General features: G+C 44.1%; 1 protein-coding gene across 3 annotated transcripts in view; it reads right to left on the bottom strand.

Annotated features, from left to right (window-relative positions):
• Positions 1-224: 224 nt before the first annotated feature.
• Positions 225-17,480, bottom strand: part of LOC138300945 (bone morphogenetic protein 2-like) — an 82,107-nt gene continuing 64,851 nt past the window's right edge. Inside the window, exons 3-5 of one of the 3 annotated variants that reach the window (XM_069240873.1) lie at positions 13,698-13,811; positions 12,740-12,938; positions 225-2,173 (exon numbers count right to left, since the gene is read on the bottom strand). In XM_069240873.1, the coding sequence (XP_069096974.1) occupies positions 1,746-2,173; positions 12,740-12,938; positions 13,698-13,811 (741 nt within the window). In that variant the 3' untranslated portion in view covers positions 225-1,745. Of the gene's footprint in view, positions 2,174-12,739; positions 12,939-13,694; positions 13,812-17,480 lie in introns of all 3 variants that reach the window. The other 2 variants (XM_069240872.1, XM_069240875.1) reach the window with 2 other exon arrangements.

Below are 17,480 nucleotides of genomic sequence, written 5' to 3'. Positions count from 1 at the left end.
AAACAATGTGTTGCTACTGGAAAGAAACGTGGTTTTACAGGTGAAAGTTAAGGAAATTCCATCTCACATACTAGATCCAAACTCTCAATGCTCTTCCTCACCTTAATTATTCAAATTGAAAGTATTGCTAAAGATTTGTTTACTCAAATGAAAGAAACATATGCCAGATCTGTCTCCTAGAGGCCCTTTCTTGGTATCGTGAAATGACAAAACAAAAAGGGTCGAGTTGCCCTTCATAGCCTATAGTACTGTGATATCAAAATATTAAATATTACTTCAGAAATCCTTCCCCAAGTATGTACTCACCCACTTTAATTTGATTTTGTTAGTACATTACAGCATCTTCATCCATCGGTCGGTTACACTGAATTCACATTTAAGACCGCATGTGCACATTAAGCTCCTAAACAGTAGTACACTTCTATACTGTAGTAGGTGTGCCCGGTGTGCTGGGCCACTCCTTTATTTTTATGTTATATCAGTTATGGCAAATGTCTTTGCATTTTGCATATGCCAGCACAAAACAGAAGTGAATCAATCAATCAATCCTGGCAGACTTGCCAACACCAGACCTATTGGCTTTGCAAAATTTTTATTTATTTATTTTCATTAATGTCATGTCCATCGCGGCATGAGTTTCCCAGGCTGTAACAAGGGAAGGACATATACTTCCTTACACCTAAACACGAACAGAGACAAAACAAGGCTCTGTAACGTTCGTGGCTCACACACAGTAGGTGTTAGGCTCCAGCCAGCACTCTCAAGAAATGTCTAAGTTGGTGTAAGACAAAAGGTAACATGATATTGCGCAATTACAAGCAAATCAACAGATCTCGTCATTAAAAGGCTACATTTAAATACTAGAAATAAAAATAAGTTAAGCAACAAGGTAAAAGCTGTCCTTCTGGAAGGCCCACAGACAACATCGAAGTCACTCATATCAGATCATTCTCCATAGAAAGCCGGTAGGTTTGGGGCTGAGTCAGATAAACGTTAGGTGTGTCCCTCGGTCACGCATTCGAGGAGCACCTATGAGGGACATACCTGTTAGGGCTGGATGAAATCATGCAAAAGCATTGAAATCATGAACCTGTGTTTGATGAGCTCAGAGAATGGCAGTAACAAGATACTAGGTTGACACTTATGAACTCCTGGGATGGCAGTGAGTTGTTCGCGAGATGGCTACATGCATACATGGAACATTTTAGATTTTCTCATTACAAGTAAATAATATTTTAAAGGGCTGAGGCTTATGAGCATGTTGGAAGTTGTTGATGTGCTCATAGAATAGTGGTCTTTTCACATTGATAAACTCGGGGAAAGGAGGTGGTGTGACAATTGAGCAGTGTTCACAAGCTTATGGTATGGCACTGATGTGCTGATGGAGTAATGTTGACGAACTTATGGAATGGTGTTTTATGTGCTAGTTGCAATATAGTGATCAACACACAGGATGGTGTTAGCAAGCTCATAGGACATCTAATTGTTTTAATTGAGTTTTCACGACATGGTTTACCCATTCAAATTCAGTGCTGACAAGCGCACAAGTCTGTGTTCATGAGATAATGGGTCCATTATGATGAGCTCGTGGGACATTGTTAACATGCTCATGGGACAGTAATGATCAGGTCATGGGACAGCAAGGATCAAGTAAGAGGGCAGCATTTTATTTTCCCCTAGGTGCTACAAAAAACAGCATGGCTTCAAGCAGGAGGTGGGAAGCAATACAGGAAAATGGACTGTGGTCAGTGGCAACCACAGCTCACCGCCACCATTTCATCATACTGTTTAAGGACCACGTTTTCCTCATCATCGAAGTAGAGCAGGTTGATGGAGTGAAGCTTATCAGGCACACAGCAGGGAGTGTCAATGTCCTTGGAGAGCTTCAGGGCATGGGCAATGGACTGCACTGTGGCATGATTTGTTGCACCTAGTCCTTGCCCCAATGGAAAGATGCAGGCCCCGCGGCAGTGGTAGGCATTGTATCCTCGAGGTGAGATGATCCACCCTTCCCAGCCAATCTCCTCAAAGTCCACATAGAGGGGTACCCGCTGGCAGGATACGTGATGGTGCTGGGCAGCCATCGAAAGGTCTCGTATCTGTCTGATTTTCTTCAGGTCAATGTTCTGGTTTGGCAGAAGTGGTGGAAGGTCCGCCGGTGAAGGTGGAAAGCCTGTGAGGAAAAGAGCAACAATTTAAGTTTAAAGCACAGTATCCATTTACATTGACTCCAAACGAGTCAGAGAATCAAACAATGCTCAACATTTGACATGGTGACCAATATGGTCAACCACAAATGTTATTTACAATATTGGATGACATGACCTGTATTATTAAATTTGCTCTTTGATTTGTCGCCTTCAAACAGCAGGATACAAACAAATGTAGAATACTCGAACATTCTACACAAATAAAGGTTCTAACTGTCACCGGTCTCTTTTGATTGCACCTCATCCGAACAGTTAAGTACTAATTTTGGTTTATTTATTTATCTGTTAATATATCATTTAACGGTTGACAACGTGGTCTGTAGTCAAAGGGAAGCCCTCCTACCTAACAGGGATAGTGCAGGGTCTGGAGAGAGCTACTGGGGGATATATACATGCACATATAAACATTTATATATATACATATATATACACACACACACATACAGGGAGTGCAGAATTATTAGGCAAGTTGTATTTTTGAGGATTAATTTTATTATTGAACAACAACCATGTTCTCAATGAACCCAAAAAACTCATTAATATCAAAGCTGAATATTTTTGGAAGTAGTTTTTAGTTTGTTTTTAGTTTTAGCTATGTTAGGGGGATATCTGTGTGTGCAGGTGACTATTACTGTGCATAATTATTAGGCAACTTAACAAAAAAAAATATATACCCATTTCAATTATTTATTATTACCAGTGAAACCAATATAACATCTCAACATTCACAAATATACATTTCTGACATTCAAAAACAAAACAAAAACAAATCAGTGACCAATATAGCCACCTTTCTTTGCAAGGACACTCAAAAGCCTGCCATCCATGGATTCTGTCAGTGTTTTGATCTGTTCACCATCAACATTGCGTGCAGCAGCAACCACAGCCTCCCAGACACTGTTCAGAGAGGTGTACTGTTTTCCCTCCTTGTAAATCTCACATTTGATGATGGACCACAGGTTCTCAATGGGGTTCAGATCAGGTGAACAAGGAGGCCATGTCATTAGATTTCCTTCTTTTATACCCTTTCTTGCCAGCCACGCTGTGGAGTACTTGGACGCGTGTGATGGAGCATTGTCCTGCATGAAAATCATGTTTTTCTTGAAGGATGCAGACTTCTTCCTGTACCACTGCTTGAAGAAGGTGTCTTCCAGGAACTGGCAGTAGGACTGGGAGTTGAGCTTGACTCCATCCTCAACCCGAAAAGGCCCCACAAGCTCATCTTTGATGATACCAGCCCAAACCAGTACTCCACCTCCACCTTGCTGGCGTCTGAGTCGGACTGGAGCTCTCTGCCCTTTACCAATCCAGCCACGGGCCCATCCATCTGGCCCATCAAGACTCACTCTCATTTCATCAGTCCATAAAACCTTAGAAAAATCAGTCTTGAGATATTTCTTGGCCCAGTCTTGACGTTTCAGCTTGTGTGTCTTGTTCAGTGGTGGTCGTCTTTCAGCCTTTCTTACCTTGGCCATGTCTCTGAGTATTGCACACCTTGTGCTTTTGGGCACTCCAGTGATGTTGCAGCTCTGAAATATGGCCAAACTGGTGGCAAGTGGCATCGTGGCAGCTGCACGCTTGACTTTTCTCAGTTCATGGGCAGTTATTTTGCGCCTTGGTTTTTCCACACGCTTCTTGCGACACTGTTGACTATTTTGAATGAAACGCTTGATTGTTCGATGATCACGCTTCAGAAGCTTTGCAATTTTAAGAGTGCTGCATCCCTCTGCAAGATATCTCACTATTTTTGACTTTTCTGAGCCTGTCAAGTCCTTCTTTTGACCCATTTTGCCAAAGGAAAGGAAGTTGCCTAATAATTATGCACACCTGATATAGGGTGTTGATGTCATTAGACCACACCCCTTCTCATTACAGAGATGCACATCACCTAATATGCTTAATTGGTAGTAGGCTTTCGAGCCTATACAGCTTGGAGTAAGACAACATGCATAAAGAGGATGATGTGGTCAAAATACTCATTTGCCTAATAATTCTGCACTCCCTGTATATATATGTATATATATATATATATATGTGTGTGTGTGTGTGTGTGTGTATATATATATATATATATACACACACATATATACATATATATATATATATATATCTTAGGGGTGGGTGTAACTCGTGGAGCTTCACTCCTTGGAATTGGAGTTACATGAAAACTCTGGGAGAATCAGTGGAGTTTCGCTGACGGGTGGAAATTGACACGTCACACTGCTCTTGCTGAGAGTTCATTCTACACTGAAAACTCAGCACAAACTACACAACGCAGCGTGACAAAGGGTGCTGCTGCTCGAGTTTATTTTTCTGGCTCTCGAGTAGATTTCATAATTGAGCAGCATCTTTTTCACAGCAAACAGCCGCTACCGCTTCCAAAGTTCCCTGTGAGAAAATTCTGCCAGGTGCCTCTCAAGCTCCTGAAAATCCCACTAGGAAATGCCAATTCTCACTCACGCTGGCCAACTTACCGTTGCTGAGCCACATGCGAGAAAAACTCCACACGCAGCAGTTGGGGGAATATGTCTGGAACTCCGCATTACAAGCGTAATGTAGAGTGGCCAAAATTCCGCTAATTCAGATAGCAGAGCAGTAGTTATATCCCACTCATATATATATTTCTCTTACTCCTAACTTTGTATCAAATATTATAAGGTAAATGTGCACTACATCACCCACCATGTGAGGTCAAGTTCTGCAAAGCATGCTTTCCTCGCACATTTTCCTCATTCCTGGAGAGAGGTGGATGGGCTTTGCTTGATGATGCAGTGTGTCATATTGTAATGTGTGCTTGGGGTTTTGGAGACAGAGTCCTACTGCCTGGAAGCAGGCATGTTTTTTTGTCATCTGTATTCATTGCAAGATCTCAGCGGCTGTTTTTTGGGCCACGGTCTATTGGTTTTCTAATATTTAGAACTTGAGAGAGAGAAGGCAGGCTCTACATGATAAACAAGTATTTACCAGACACATTTGAGAGAGTTAGAGCTATCGGAGCTGTAAATTACAGTCTTTTACCTATGAATTTTGGTCTGGAGTGGAGTGGGTGTATGTTGGGTGTAGTGGAATTATGTGGGTTGGATTGGAATTGTTAGTTGTGGAATTGTGTGGGGTGAAAATGTATAATGTATAGCGTATTTCTGTAGTGGAGTTATGCAGCATGATGAATAAATAGAGGCGAGAGCTAAACAGAATAGATGGGCAGCAAAAGAGAGATGGATAGGTAGTTTGTGCACAAAGTGCTGAATGGATTCCAGACAGAGGAGCAGAAAGAATGTGTGAGGAAGAGCGAAAGGGGAGAGCAAGCCACAGCCGCATATAGAGAGTGCACCTGTGTAACAAGAAGACACTCCAAGAAGAGGATGAGAGAGTGAGCTTGAGGGCCGAAAATTTTGAATAGGCATGGGAAAGAAACCGTCCTCGAAGACCTGAAGTGAACTAATATGAGAGAGCCGGGAAGAGTGTGTGAGAGAGCGAGAGAGAGGTGTACGAGAGAGAGGAACGAGTGGGAGGGGCAACCGGGGTGGCGCGGAGGGACTTGAAAGGTAGTCCAGTGCACAGCACAAGGAGGTGCAGGAAGGTAGCATGTGTGAGCAGGCAGTATAGAGCTAAGACAGGGAGTGTGAGGGAGGGATGAGAGCTGTAAATGGAAAGCTATTTGCAAAGTTTGACTAGTCACCTTTCTGTTGCTTATTGATATATCTAGGTATTAAACTAGTACTAATTGATGTGCAACCAATTCCCAAACAGTCTTGAAAAGAGTAAAAATGGCAAAATAATGAAGTAATACAACTAGAAAAATGTGCTGCATTATGCCGCATAATTTGGCACAGTTTACTGAATTTGTGGCGCAGAGTGCAGTAGAGTTGATTGGAGCAGAGTGCAGTCATGCAGAGTGCAGGGTCATTGAGTTTAGTCACTCAGACGTGCAGAGAGCCGGGGCGCAGCGTGCAGAGTAGAGTAGAGTGGTACAGAGTATATTACCAAACAGTGCAGTGGTGTATAGTAGAGTGGTATGAAGTGCATTAGCGCAGAGTGCAGTGGCGCTGAGTAGAGTGCAGTGGGATAGAGGGTCGTGTTGCAGAGTAGGGTGGCATGGATTGGTGTTGCACTGAGTGATGTAGAGTGCAGTGGCGAAGAGCAAAGTGATGCCGAGTAGTGTTGGGTAGAGTGCATTTGCCTACAGTGGAGTGGCGTAGAGTAGAAGGCTTAGAGTTGAGTGGTGTAGGGAAGAGTGCAGAGACAGTGTAGAGTGGAGTGGCATAGTGTGGGGTGGTTCAGAGTAGAGTGCAGTGGTGTGGAGAGGCGCAGAATAGAGTGGGGTAAAGTGAAGTATGCATGGTATGGTAGCATACTGCTACTGCTACAGCGTTACAGGCAACACATCTTCAATTGAAATGACCATTGCATTTGCACTCACATACAGTTTTACTGATTGAAGCATACAGTGCACAAACAATAATGTGTGGAAATGTCTTCACCCAAGTATTACATCACTAAATGTGTTGCATTACACCACATAATTTGCTTTTTAAAGCAGCATACTTTACTCAACCTTACTGCACAATTTGGCCCTCCCTGCTGCATAATTATTAACTTTCTAATCACTTGATCTATAAAATATTTTGTTCTGTAAATTTAACAGCAGATAGTATAAAACAGCACCATACTATTTTCCACTGGTCTCAGTAATTGCCAAGTTTAATGCCATATTTTCATCAATGTGACATTTTTAAAAAGGATTTCATGGTTCTGTCAACCTACTGTAAAATGAAATGTAAGTCATTCTGACTTGTTTATGTTATATTTCTCATTGTTGTATTTCTTCATTATAGCTCTCTTAATTATTCTAATTATTAAATACTCATTGGTCTAGGTACCACTGGTGAATCGCAGCGCTGCAAGACACTACTACCGGCAGGCTGTGCACCATAAAACATTTCTATAAAATATATTTACAGAAAGTTTTCATCAGAGGCGTTGCTTTAAACGAGTAGAAACTGAGGCCCTCATTTTGAGTTTGGCGGGCAGCAGAGGCTGCCCGCCAAACTCTTTAGAACAGTAAACTACATCTCCCGTTTTCTGCCCGCTGGCCCTATTATGAGTTGCCTGCTGGGCCAGTGGACGGAAACAGTGTTTCTACCGAATGGCCCAGTCCACCCACTGGCCCAATGGGAAATAGGTCACAAAGTTGACACCGGCTCCTAATCAAGCTGGCAGCAATGTTGCTTTGCGTCGGGTGCTGTCTTTCACTGCCTGTAATTCAGGCAGTGAATAGCGCAACATGGCTGTCCATGGGGACCCCTGCACTACCCATGCTAAGTGCATGGGCAGTGCAGGGGCCCCCGACACCCTGTCTCTGCCAGCCTTTGCATGGCAGTGGAACCGCTATACAAAAGCTGTCGGAGAGGGGATTCGTAATCCCCAGGGCAGCGATGCTTGCAGACCGCCGGCACTGCTAGGCTGTCGACCAGCGGCAACCTGGCAGCCGGTGGTCAGACCGTGGTGGCTCTGACAAGGTCATAATATGGAGGCCGGTCCTCTGCTTTGGTGGCGGTCCCAGGACCGCCAGACTTATAATGAGTGCCTACATTTCTTCACATTTGTGGGAGGCACATCACCGGAAAGGGTCCCAATTATGGGCAGTGTGCCAGTGAAACAGAAGACGGGCCATGAGAGCCAGAACACAGGACTTTAACTCCTACCTTTAAAATACATCTGGCAATATTTTAGATGTGTTAAATGCTACAGAGTGTTATCTTGTTTCCACAACCAGCATTTACTCAGTTACCTGTGATTCTTGTCACTACTTCACAGGAAAGGGTATGTATGGTTTGTTCCCTGGGTTCTATCACAGCGGCTACGGCATAGGCTTCTCAGCTCACATGTGGGGCCTCCCCCCACCACAGTGTAGGGATGTCCAAGTCTCTCAGAGAGAACAAATATGGCATGTAAATCCCGCTGGCACATGAACCTGTGAACCTCCTGTTTGCATGTCACAAGTCAGGGGCATTGAAGACATCGGAGAACCTCGGCTTCTGAAAATGAGCCAGTGATTGGCAGTGCCTATAACACCCATGCAAACAAAACAAACTACCAAAATTGCTTTCATGTGATAGGGACCGCACAGGCTGCTGCAGCCCCCTCCCGCACATTCTGTAACCTGAGAGTGAATGCTACTGCTCCCAGAAGCTTGTTACAGAATGTATTGCGATAATGGTGGACTGTTTGGGAAGTCCATCTTTAGTAGTTGTGCTCCTAGTCCCAGCTCACCAACTAAACTAAATGATGTGATGTGATTCCTCTGTGTGCTTCAGTTCAGGCAAGAAAAATCTTCGGGGGGCCGGGTGGACCCTCAGCATAGTTGTACATCCGATGATGAGCAAGAAACAATGAAAATGCACAAGAAGGAAAAATAAATTGTGCAAGTCTCTATGCTCTCAATTTGGAGAACATGTGAGATTGTGTGGGACGAGGACGAGCAAGGTCTGCCATGGGGGGATGTGTAGAAGCAGTGCTTCAGAAATATATATTTTTAAAAAACATATTGGCCCGGCAGCTGGATCCAAGCTCATATTTAGGGAAGTGAAGAAGTTTCACAAGAACTTGAAACAAACAAGACAGTATGGAGCAGCAGACAGGCACTGATTAAAATATTTTCTTTTATGCTTGGTCCCTGCTCCATAGCAAGAAGCAGAAAGGACGTTTTGGCTGCACAGCCAAATTAAAACAGTTGCAGAGAAGAGTGATGCAAGAGCAGGCAAATGGTAAGCATGGGCGGGCTCCAAGGCCTTTTCTATAAACAACAGTGTCTCGCAAGTGAGATGCATATGCTGGCACATGCATTCACAGGCTCGATACTAAAAAGGGCTATTTGGGGTTTTGGAATGAGTATCAGTGACTTAAGATCTCGAGACTAGTGATGAGATATTGTCAGACAAACATGATGGGGTTTTGGGTACAAATGTTTATTAAAGGAATAATCCGTTCTTGTCAGAGATGGTGTTTTAATTGTGGGACACAGATTAACTAAGCTGTCTTCAGAAACTGGGTAAGTGATTGATACACTAGAGTTAGCACTAACAAGCTGTTTCTATTCAATAAATAAATGTAGTAGAATTTATAGGTAATCAAAACTTCAAAACTATGATAATTGAAGGAAATAAGAAAGGACAAAGGGATTACCCTGCACTGGCAGAGAAAGAGATGAATGAGATTCGTTGGTCTTTATCTGAACCAGGAAAAGAAGAGGATGTAAATAAAAAAGATATGTTAGCTGGGTAGCCAATGGCTAGTTATAGGTCAAAGCCCCCAGGGACCCCTTCAACCAGAACCAAAACCCAACAAAAAGGAGGGGGCTGTGTGACCCCTCTCTTTGCTGACAATGAGCTCAGGGACCCCATTCCCATGGGCACTATAATACACAGTGTCCTGGAGGGCCCATGCCTGGGACACTCTGGTTCCCTTCCCAGGAGAGCACGGGCTTCTCCTGGGCCTGTATTTGCACTTTGCTTGTGCTCGGCAGAAGCAATAGAAAAATGCAAAGGAAGAAAGGAAAGGTGACGGCTCCTGCCACCACCCAGTACAGTGCTGCCTGGGGAACCAACCTGAGATGGGGGCACGGAGGGGCTCCCACTCCACTGCCCTCAACATATGCCCTAAACACCCATTGTTTAGTGGGTGCCTTGGGTTGGCACCGGGGCACCCAGTCAGGAGCACACAAGGCTCTGATGGAAGGGGTCCCTGAAGCCACTATAGGCTTGGGGAGGGGTGCTGTATCCTCCCTTTTTTTTGTTAAAAAAAAGAAAGCCTCTGGGGATGGGGTCCCTTGTGCCCATGACAGCTTGGGAAAGGGGGTGTCTCTTCCCCACCTCTAAATGTTTGTTTTGGTCAGGGGTAGGGTCCCCAGGGCCATAAAGGCCAGGGGGAGGGGCGTAGCTTGCCCCCTCCCCCTATAAAGTGCCCTAAGGTTACTATAGCTCATGCTCTCGCGATGCACTTCTAATTACCCAACACATTACTTCATTCATGACATGTTCTATGACATCATTGATAATATCACTTTAACATTTGCTATGACATCAATGATAACAAAATGTTGCATGGCGGAGGCATGAGTTAAAGTTACCTTAGGGCACAAGTTATAGTTTCTAGAGATAACTATAGCTGGCGAATTCCACTGGGTTTGTGTCTTTTTTTTTAAACTTTAAAATGTTCCATTGTTACTGAAATTATCACCTAACTATAGCAGCACTTCAACTTTTGTTTTTTTCCAGCAAAAATAATAATATCTATATATACACACACACACCCAGAGTTCTCTCTTCTGTTTTGCATAATTTATGCATCACTCTAACCCTGAAAGGGTGTTGTTTTGACTTATACTGGGTGCTCCCTTGTGTATGGACAAAGGTAAACCTCTCTGAAGAGAAGTAATGACATTGAAATATGTGTCAGGGGTTGGTTGCGCTCATTCCAGTTTGGCTTGTATGGTATTTTACCAGCCCAAAACTGTAATACTGTGCCTGGAAAGGTGAAAGGCTTTTGGCATTTTACAGCTAGCCAAGGATGAAACTGGGTCAATCCTATGCTTGAAGATTTTGCTGTATAAATGACAAAAGACTGACACTTTCTAGATCGGCATGTATGGCACTGTGCCAATACTACGCTTAAAAACCTTGCTAGAAAAACAGGCATTTGAGGTGAACAAATCTAGAGTGTTTCAGGGTGCTCCTTACTTGAGCTGCTCTCCACCTAAAGTAGGGAACTACCCAGAGTTCTCTCTCGAGTGTGTGTGTGTGTGTGTATATATATTTATATATGTATATTCTACTGGCGATAGCCAGTAGGTGGTTATAGTTAGGACCAACTTTTCACATAGACGAAGCGTTTATTGTTTTGCTAATAACTTTCCCACCGTTTGAAAAAGCATCACAATTTTGTGTAGATCAGTTCAGTAGTCGGGGAGTTATTAAAGAAATAAAAACACAGATATCTAGGGACGTGGATTATTCACGGTTACACTCACAGGGGATCCATAGTTCATAGGGAAAAGCAAGGCTCTGAATGGCTGGCCCAACCTAGCAGGAAACTTGTGGGTGCACTGAACTCTACATCAGGTCTCAGGTGCAGAACTTTACCGGACGTTGCATGTACACATTTCCTCCTTATTTGTGACTCACAATAGTGTACTTCCTGTGTCAAGCCACACTGAATAGTCATACCAATGGCAAAAGCGTGCTATACAAATAAAGGAAAACTTTTAAAGCAACGTTGTTGTCTGTCCAGTGGATTGGAAGCATGAATTTGTAGTTGAAGGGTCCGGGATTGGGCATTCATGTGTAAGGGCAGAAACATGTTCTGATTGTGCAACAGCAGAATTAATGCAGGAAACAGGCATGCAGGTATCAAGAGATAGAGCTTGACGCCCGTATGTGGTCAGTTTCATGGCCGAGGACAAAGAATGAAAAGCTAGAGAATGAGTGTATTTAGAAGGACTAGAGGGTGGCCCGGGGGATACTGGTGGTGTGGAGGCAGGTGATATTCCAATAAATGTGAGAAGGTAGGGCAATAACCATATTTTTATAGTGTTCAGGAATTGGAAGTGTTTTTGTATTTTGTGCATGTGGCCAGCTAAAGAGAGACACAGTTTAGTAATACTGATCAAGAACACATCACACATTGAATGTCACCAAGTAGAGTAGGACGGGAATAAACCTCAAGTGCCACAGATAGGTTAACTACACCTGCTGGGGGATGCAAGTATCAACAGTCGTACTATATGATAAGGAATTTAAGAAGCGCACAAAAGTTGGCATACAAATAGTAAATATAATTTAACTGATCAGCACTAGAGTAGGTGATAAAACTGAAGAAATAATATAGAATTGGGCATTTATGATCAAAGTTTGACATCTCGTAACAATTTCAAATCTTCAAGCGATCGTGACAATTAAGTAGTTTTCGAAGAACAGTCTTGGAGTGCTGGCCTGTCACCGTGGATTAAAAAAAGTAACAGGTAAGTCTTGGAATACTGCCAGATTATATTGAAGAATTTTACAGGTCACGGCCCTGATGCATGACCAGTTCCTTATTTTGAGCCGACAGGTCACAGTCCTACAGCTTTGATAGGTCACAATTTTTACTTGATGACAATCACAGGCTAGGTGGCTGGCAGTTCAAACAGTGGTCGTTCTGGCAGTTAGAGGCTTGGCATACTGACAGGTCACTTATTTAGGGTGCTATCAGTTTACACCCATGGAATGCTGACAGTCCATGGCCCTGTGGGTGCTGAAAGGTTCCAGTGATCATGGAGAGACGAAGAATCACAGATTGGGAGGATGAATTACAAGAGTCTTGAAAAGTGGACAGTGATCCTATAATGCATGCAACGTTTCTTACAACTGTGGAGTGCTAAGAACTCACAATAGTCATGTTCTGACCTCAGCCATTTTTCTGGACTAAGCACTACGAAAAGACTCAAAATTGCATACATAAATCCCTTTCCAGTACCCTTGGTGGCTCTGTACCTGGCTCTGGTGAGGGATTGGAGGCCCGCCGCCTCCCGTCATCACTGAAGAGCACAAGGAATGGTGAAGTCCTACTCCCCTTCCTGGGGGTGCTACGGGAGAAGCTCATGAAGTGGTCATCCAGGGAGTTGCCTGATGGCAGGGTGGATATGATCAGGAACCCATAGTTTGAACTGGCATCCTGGAGCCACCTGGAAACCTTTTCACAGAAGGAGAGAAAGAGAAGTAGCTGGTCAAATGGCATGGGCCAAGTGTATGGAACAACTTACTAGTAATAGATACTCATTTGGATACCAGAAGGCACTATTTCATTCTCATGCCTACATGTTAGTTAGAATAACAGAACCACTGCTTCTACAATTTTTTGATGAAGAGCAAAATGGAAGGTAAGTCTTTTGCATGAGAACAGCTTATTGGTTGGGTCCTCAGCATGTCAAAAGCACACAGTCTCAAAATACAATGTAAGTCATGCACTAAACATGTGTGCTTTGTCTAGTGTGGGCAATTATTGTGATTGTTTTTAGATTGGCACCATTTGTATCGTATAGGACCTAGAAGTAAAAGTGAAACATTTTATCTCAGTGAGGATTATAAGAATGGAGACATGCAATGGAGACAGGTGAGCTCTTGGTATCTGGAGGCTAATTTCCTTATATCAACCTCTGATCATAGAATTGAAGATATGTCACAATAATGTCACTTGTCCTGGAATAGAAAGGTCATTTCTCAGAAGTGAATAGAAGAATGAACAGGCACTCTGGTGCGTGGTGAGAATCTGGTGCCAAGCAGCGCGTAGGACTGAACACTGGCTGTAGTAGATACGATTTTAGGACCGAAGGGTAATGATTTTGCATTGTGTGCAGGAGTAACAGATTTTATGCTGAGTGGGGATATCACTGAGTAGGAACGACCTACTCTGCCCTCATAGACATGCATCAACTGGAAGAAGACTCACCACCTGAGTGACGTTAAACACCTCCCACCCCTGCGAGTGCAACGGAAGAAGTCTAGATGAGATCAGGTTCCCTCTCCAAGGCTTGACGCGACTGTCCAGAAGTTCATAGACATCCGCCTGAAACAGAGCATGTTAGACTCAACATTCATGATAAGCTTTGAATGGGATACTTCTAATATTCAATTATGTGGCCTTTGTACACGAGTAAGCAAAGTCATACCATAAAGACTGGACATTCTACCCAGTGAAGAAATTAGTAAAATTAGATAGGTTTTGGGAAGGTTTCATACTATGCCTAGCAAATGCCCTTATTGCATATTAGGGTGTCTGATATCACATGTAACATGCATGATGCAATGCCAAATCCAGAGCTTTTTCACACATGGGCCCTAGCACTCTGTCACACACACTTGAACACACCAACACTAGGTCTCCATGATATAGAAACATGCTGCCTGCTCACTACCAGTCTGTGGCACGGTACAAACTAACATACCTCAGTAAAAGTGGTACCTCTAGGTAGACAGCTGCTCTGCAGAGATGGGGAATTTTGTACATGAAGTTCTTTTTCATGTGTGGGAGCATTTTTGCTAAATATTTCTCTATGAGATATATTTGCTCAAACTAGTCTGCCGAAATTGGGTGTTTGCTCAGATAGTTATTTTAAGTGGTTATCTTTGCCCAAATAGTTCTGCAACAAGACATATTTTTGCCAATCCTTTTAGTTGGAATTTCAGCTTGGATTCCTCGTTAGGGCAGGCATTTTTACTCAGATGGGTATGTTTTTGCACAAGATCGGCACTAGTGGTGGTGGGTTTTTACCCAGCTATATCTGCAGCAGATACCTTCCATCAAATAATTCTGTACAGAAGGTACAGATACTTTGCAGGCCTCCATCAGAGGGATTATGTTTGACATCTCTCTAGTGGGCATCTTTCCTCAAGTTCAATATGGGAGATCAGTTTAGCTCAATAACTCTATCCAAGACATCTATTATGATTTCAATAGTGTAAATAGTGACGATGAATAATAAAAAACTAAAGACTTACAAAGGAACAATAAACACTAAGCTAAATATTATTCGCTTCAAAGCAAAGCAAAGTATAACATTTGAGAAATAGTTACTTTTAACACCTTATGGGCCATATGTATTAAGCTTTTTTGCATTCGCAAACGTTGGAAAAACACACAAAGGACCAATAGCATACCCACCCATGTGCAGGTATTGTGCACCTATTAGCCTCAGGGAGCTATCAAGGGGTCATAGAAGCAGCAGGAGGAGTCTCACAGAGTGCTCTCTCACGATTCTTCAAAGCATTTCTAAATGCCATGCTGAGCAAAATACAAGAGCACATAAGATTCCCCAACATCACACAGGAAATACAACAAATGAAAATCAATTTTGATCAGATTGCACAATTCCCTCATGTCATAGGTGCCATCAATGGGACACATGTAGCAATCTATCCACCATCAGCCACCGAGTATGTTCATGGGAACCGTAAAAACCATCATTCCATGAACATACAGGTGATTAGCAATGCCTCTAACATCATCACCAATCTTGTGGCCAGATACCCAGGTAGCACACATGACTTCCACATCTTTCGTCACAGCGGGATTCATACAAGACCACTAGCTGGAGAGTTTGGCAAAGGAAACCTACTGGGTAAAGTAATAGATGACTATGTTGCATTGAAGTAATAGTGACGTCAGATTTCACCAGTACAATGCTGCACACAAGGCAACACGCAGTGTAGTGGAGCGGACTTTCGGTCTCCTGAAGAGCCGCTTCAGGTGCATCCATAAGAGTGGAGGTGCACTACAGTACAGCCCAGAGACGACATGTAAAATAGTGGCCACATGTGCAATGTGGCACAACGTAGCAACGAGAAGGGGCATACCTGTTGAACCAATGGAGCCTGAGTCAGAAGAAGATGGTGATCCCTTACCTCCCCATCACCCAGTAGACAGGACCAGTGCAGCAGAGGGCAGGCAAAGACTTGCTGACATTACGCGCAACTATTTCTAATGTAAGTAATGACAACACCACTGCAATTTTATGTCTTTCTGTAGTTAGCAACTTTATTACCTTGACTTCAGATAACGTATGTGTCAATAGGACATAGCCAGGAAGCATAGGCTACCATGTGCAAATAACAGTGTCACACTATTAGCATCATAGTATAACTGTACAGCTACATGTTACGGTAGTCCCCTGTAGGCTTTAACATTACTTCCTACGTCCACGCACTCCACATGAGTGCTCAGTGGCCTCACTGGCACCTCTTGTAGTGGGTTCACTGGAAGTACTGTGTCTGGTACTGCGACGCCTAGGATCCATCAAAGGGACTTTAGGACTGCTGAGGCTAGAGAACTCCTCACTAACTCCACCACCCAGTTTGCTGTTTGTAGAACTGCGTGCTGTCTGCATTGCATCCAGGACATTGGTTATTTGCACCAAGCCCTGTTCAACGTCCCGACTGCAGTGTGCCATCTCCACCTGTACACCCACAGCACGTCATGAAATCATGGCAGTTGAGCTAGCAAGCCGATTGACCGATCTGCAGAACCCATCAAACCTTCTCATAAATTGGTGATGGCGTCAACGGTGGCTGACACGCTCCTGCTGAATCTCAGTGCAGAGGTCCCTAATGGCATTTATCAAGTCCTTTGTGTTTTCGGCTGCGGTTTGCTGTCCCTCATGCAGTGACTCCAAATGCTTGTTCATTGCGCCCATGTTCTGATTGAATGACACAAACTGCCTGTGCATTGACCTCATGTGGTTGCATTGCAGGCACTGCATTTTCAGCATGGAAGCTTCAAGTCCGCCAAAGATTGATTGGCCCTCTCTTTCCTCTGTGCACTGTCTGCCTGCATCGTGACACCTCCTGAGGGGAGTTGATTGACGCTGGGGCAGGGACTGCTGTTTTCCTGTGGATCTAACCTCTAGGGGAGGTGTGGGGAGTTCATCCGGCATCTCATCTGAGTCCAGGTTGTACTCTGGGAGAGGTTACACCCATGTCCTGCGTCTGGTTGGTGCAATACTGAGAGACTCACTTGTGTTGGAGTCGGACTGTAGCTGTGTTTCAACATCCCCCACATTTCCACTTTCTGTTGCAGCAGGGCCCGGGACATCTGCAACGACAATGTGCAGCATGTAATTTCTTTATATCTCACAATAAGTAGCACAATAGTACATTTTCTAACTCTGACATCGTATCACTGTGACTTGTGTGTGTTGTTTCTCTATGTGGCTTAACACCAAGTTGTTTTTAATGTGGTTTATTGGGGGGCGTTGCCGGCAAGATGGCCAAGTGCTCCCGACCCCGGCTAATTAATCCTACATGATCCTGTTACCTCGGACCCACGAATCCTCTGGAGCAGAGGAGAGGACGCGGAGAGCAGCAGGGGAGAAAATAAAAAGGAGCCAGACGCTGGAATCGGGTAGCAGGGGAGCGTGGGGGAAGAGCGCCTGACTCCAAGATGGCGGGCGCGATGTGAAATGCGGCAAAAATCGGCCGTATGAGGCAGTGGAGCGGTGCGATTTTGAGGAGGATGATCCTGAAGGGGGGACCCTCAAGGTGAGGTGTTGATTGGATTTTGGCACCGCACCCCCCCTCACTCCCCATTTCCCCCTGAAAGTGGATGCAGGGCTGGAGTTGGGCCTCCCTGCTGGATTGGGGGCTCGTTGCGGTGGTTGGGGCAGCGGTGGAGTGCGGTTGTTTGCCTCCTGCGGCGGGCGCTCAGGCCTTGGACGTTTGGGGCTTACAGCGCTGCTTTGGG

The sequence above is a fragment of the Pleurodeles waltl genome, chromosome 6 (genome assembly GCF_031143425.1).
Source record: "Pleurodeles waltl isolate 20211129_DDA chromosome 6, aPleWal1.hap1.20221129, whole genome shotgun sequence".
NCBI lineage: Eukaryota > Metazoa > Chordata > Amphibia > Caudata > Salamandridae > Pleurodeles > Pleurodeles waltl.
The sequence above is the reverse complement of the archived record's forward strand: the minus strand, read 5'-3'. Positions and strand labels throughout refer to the sequence as shown.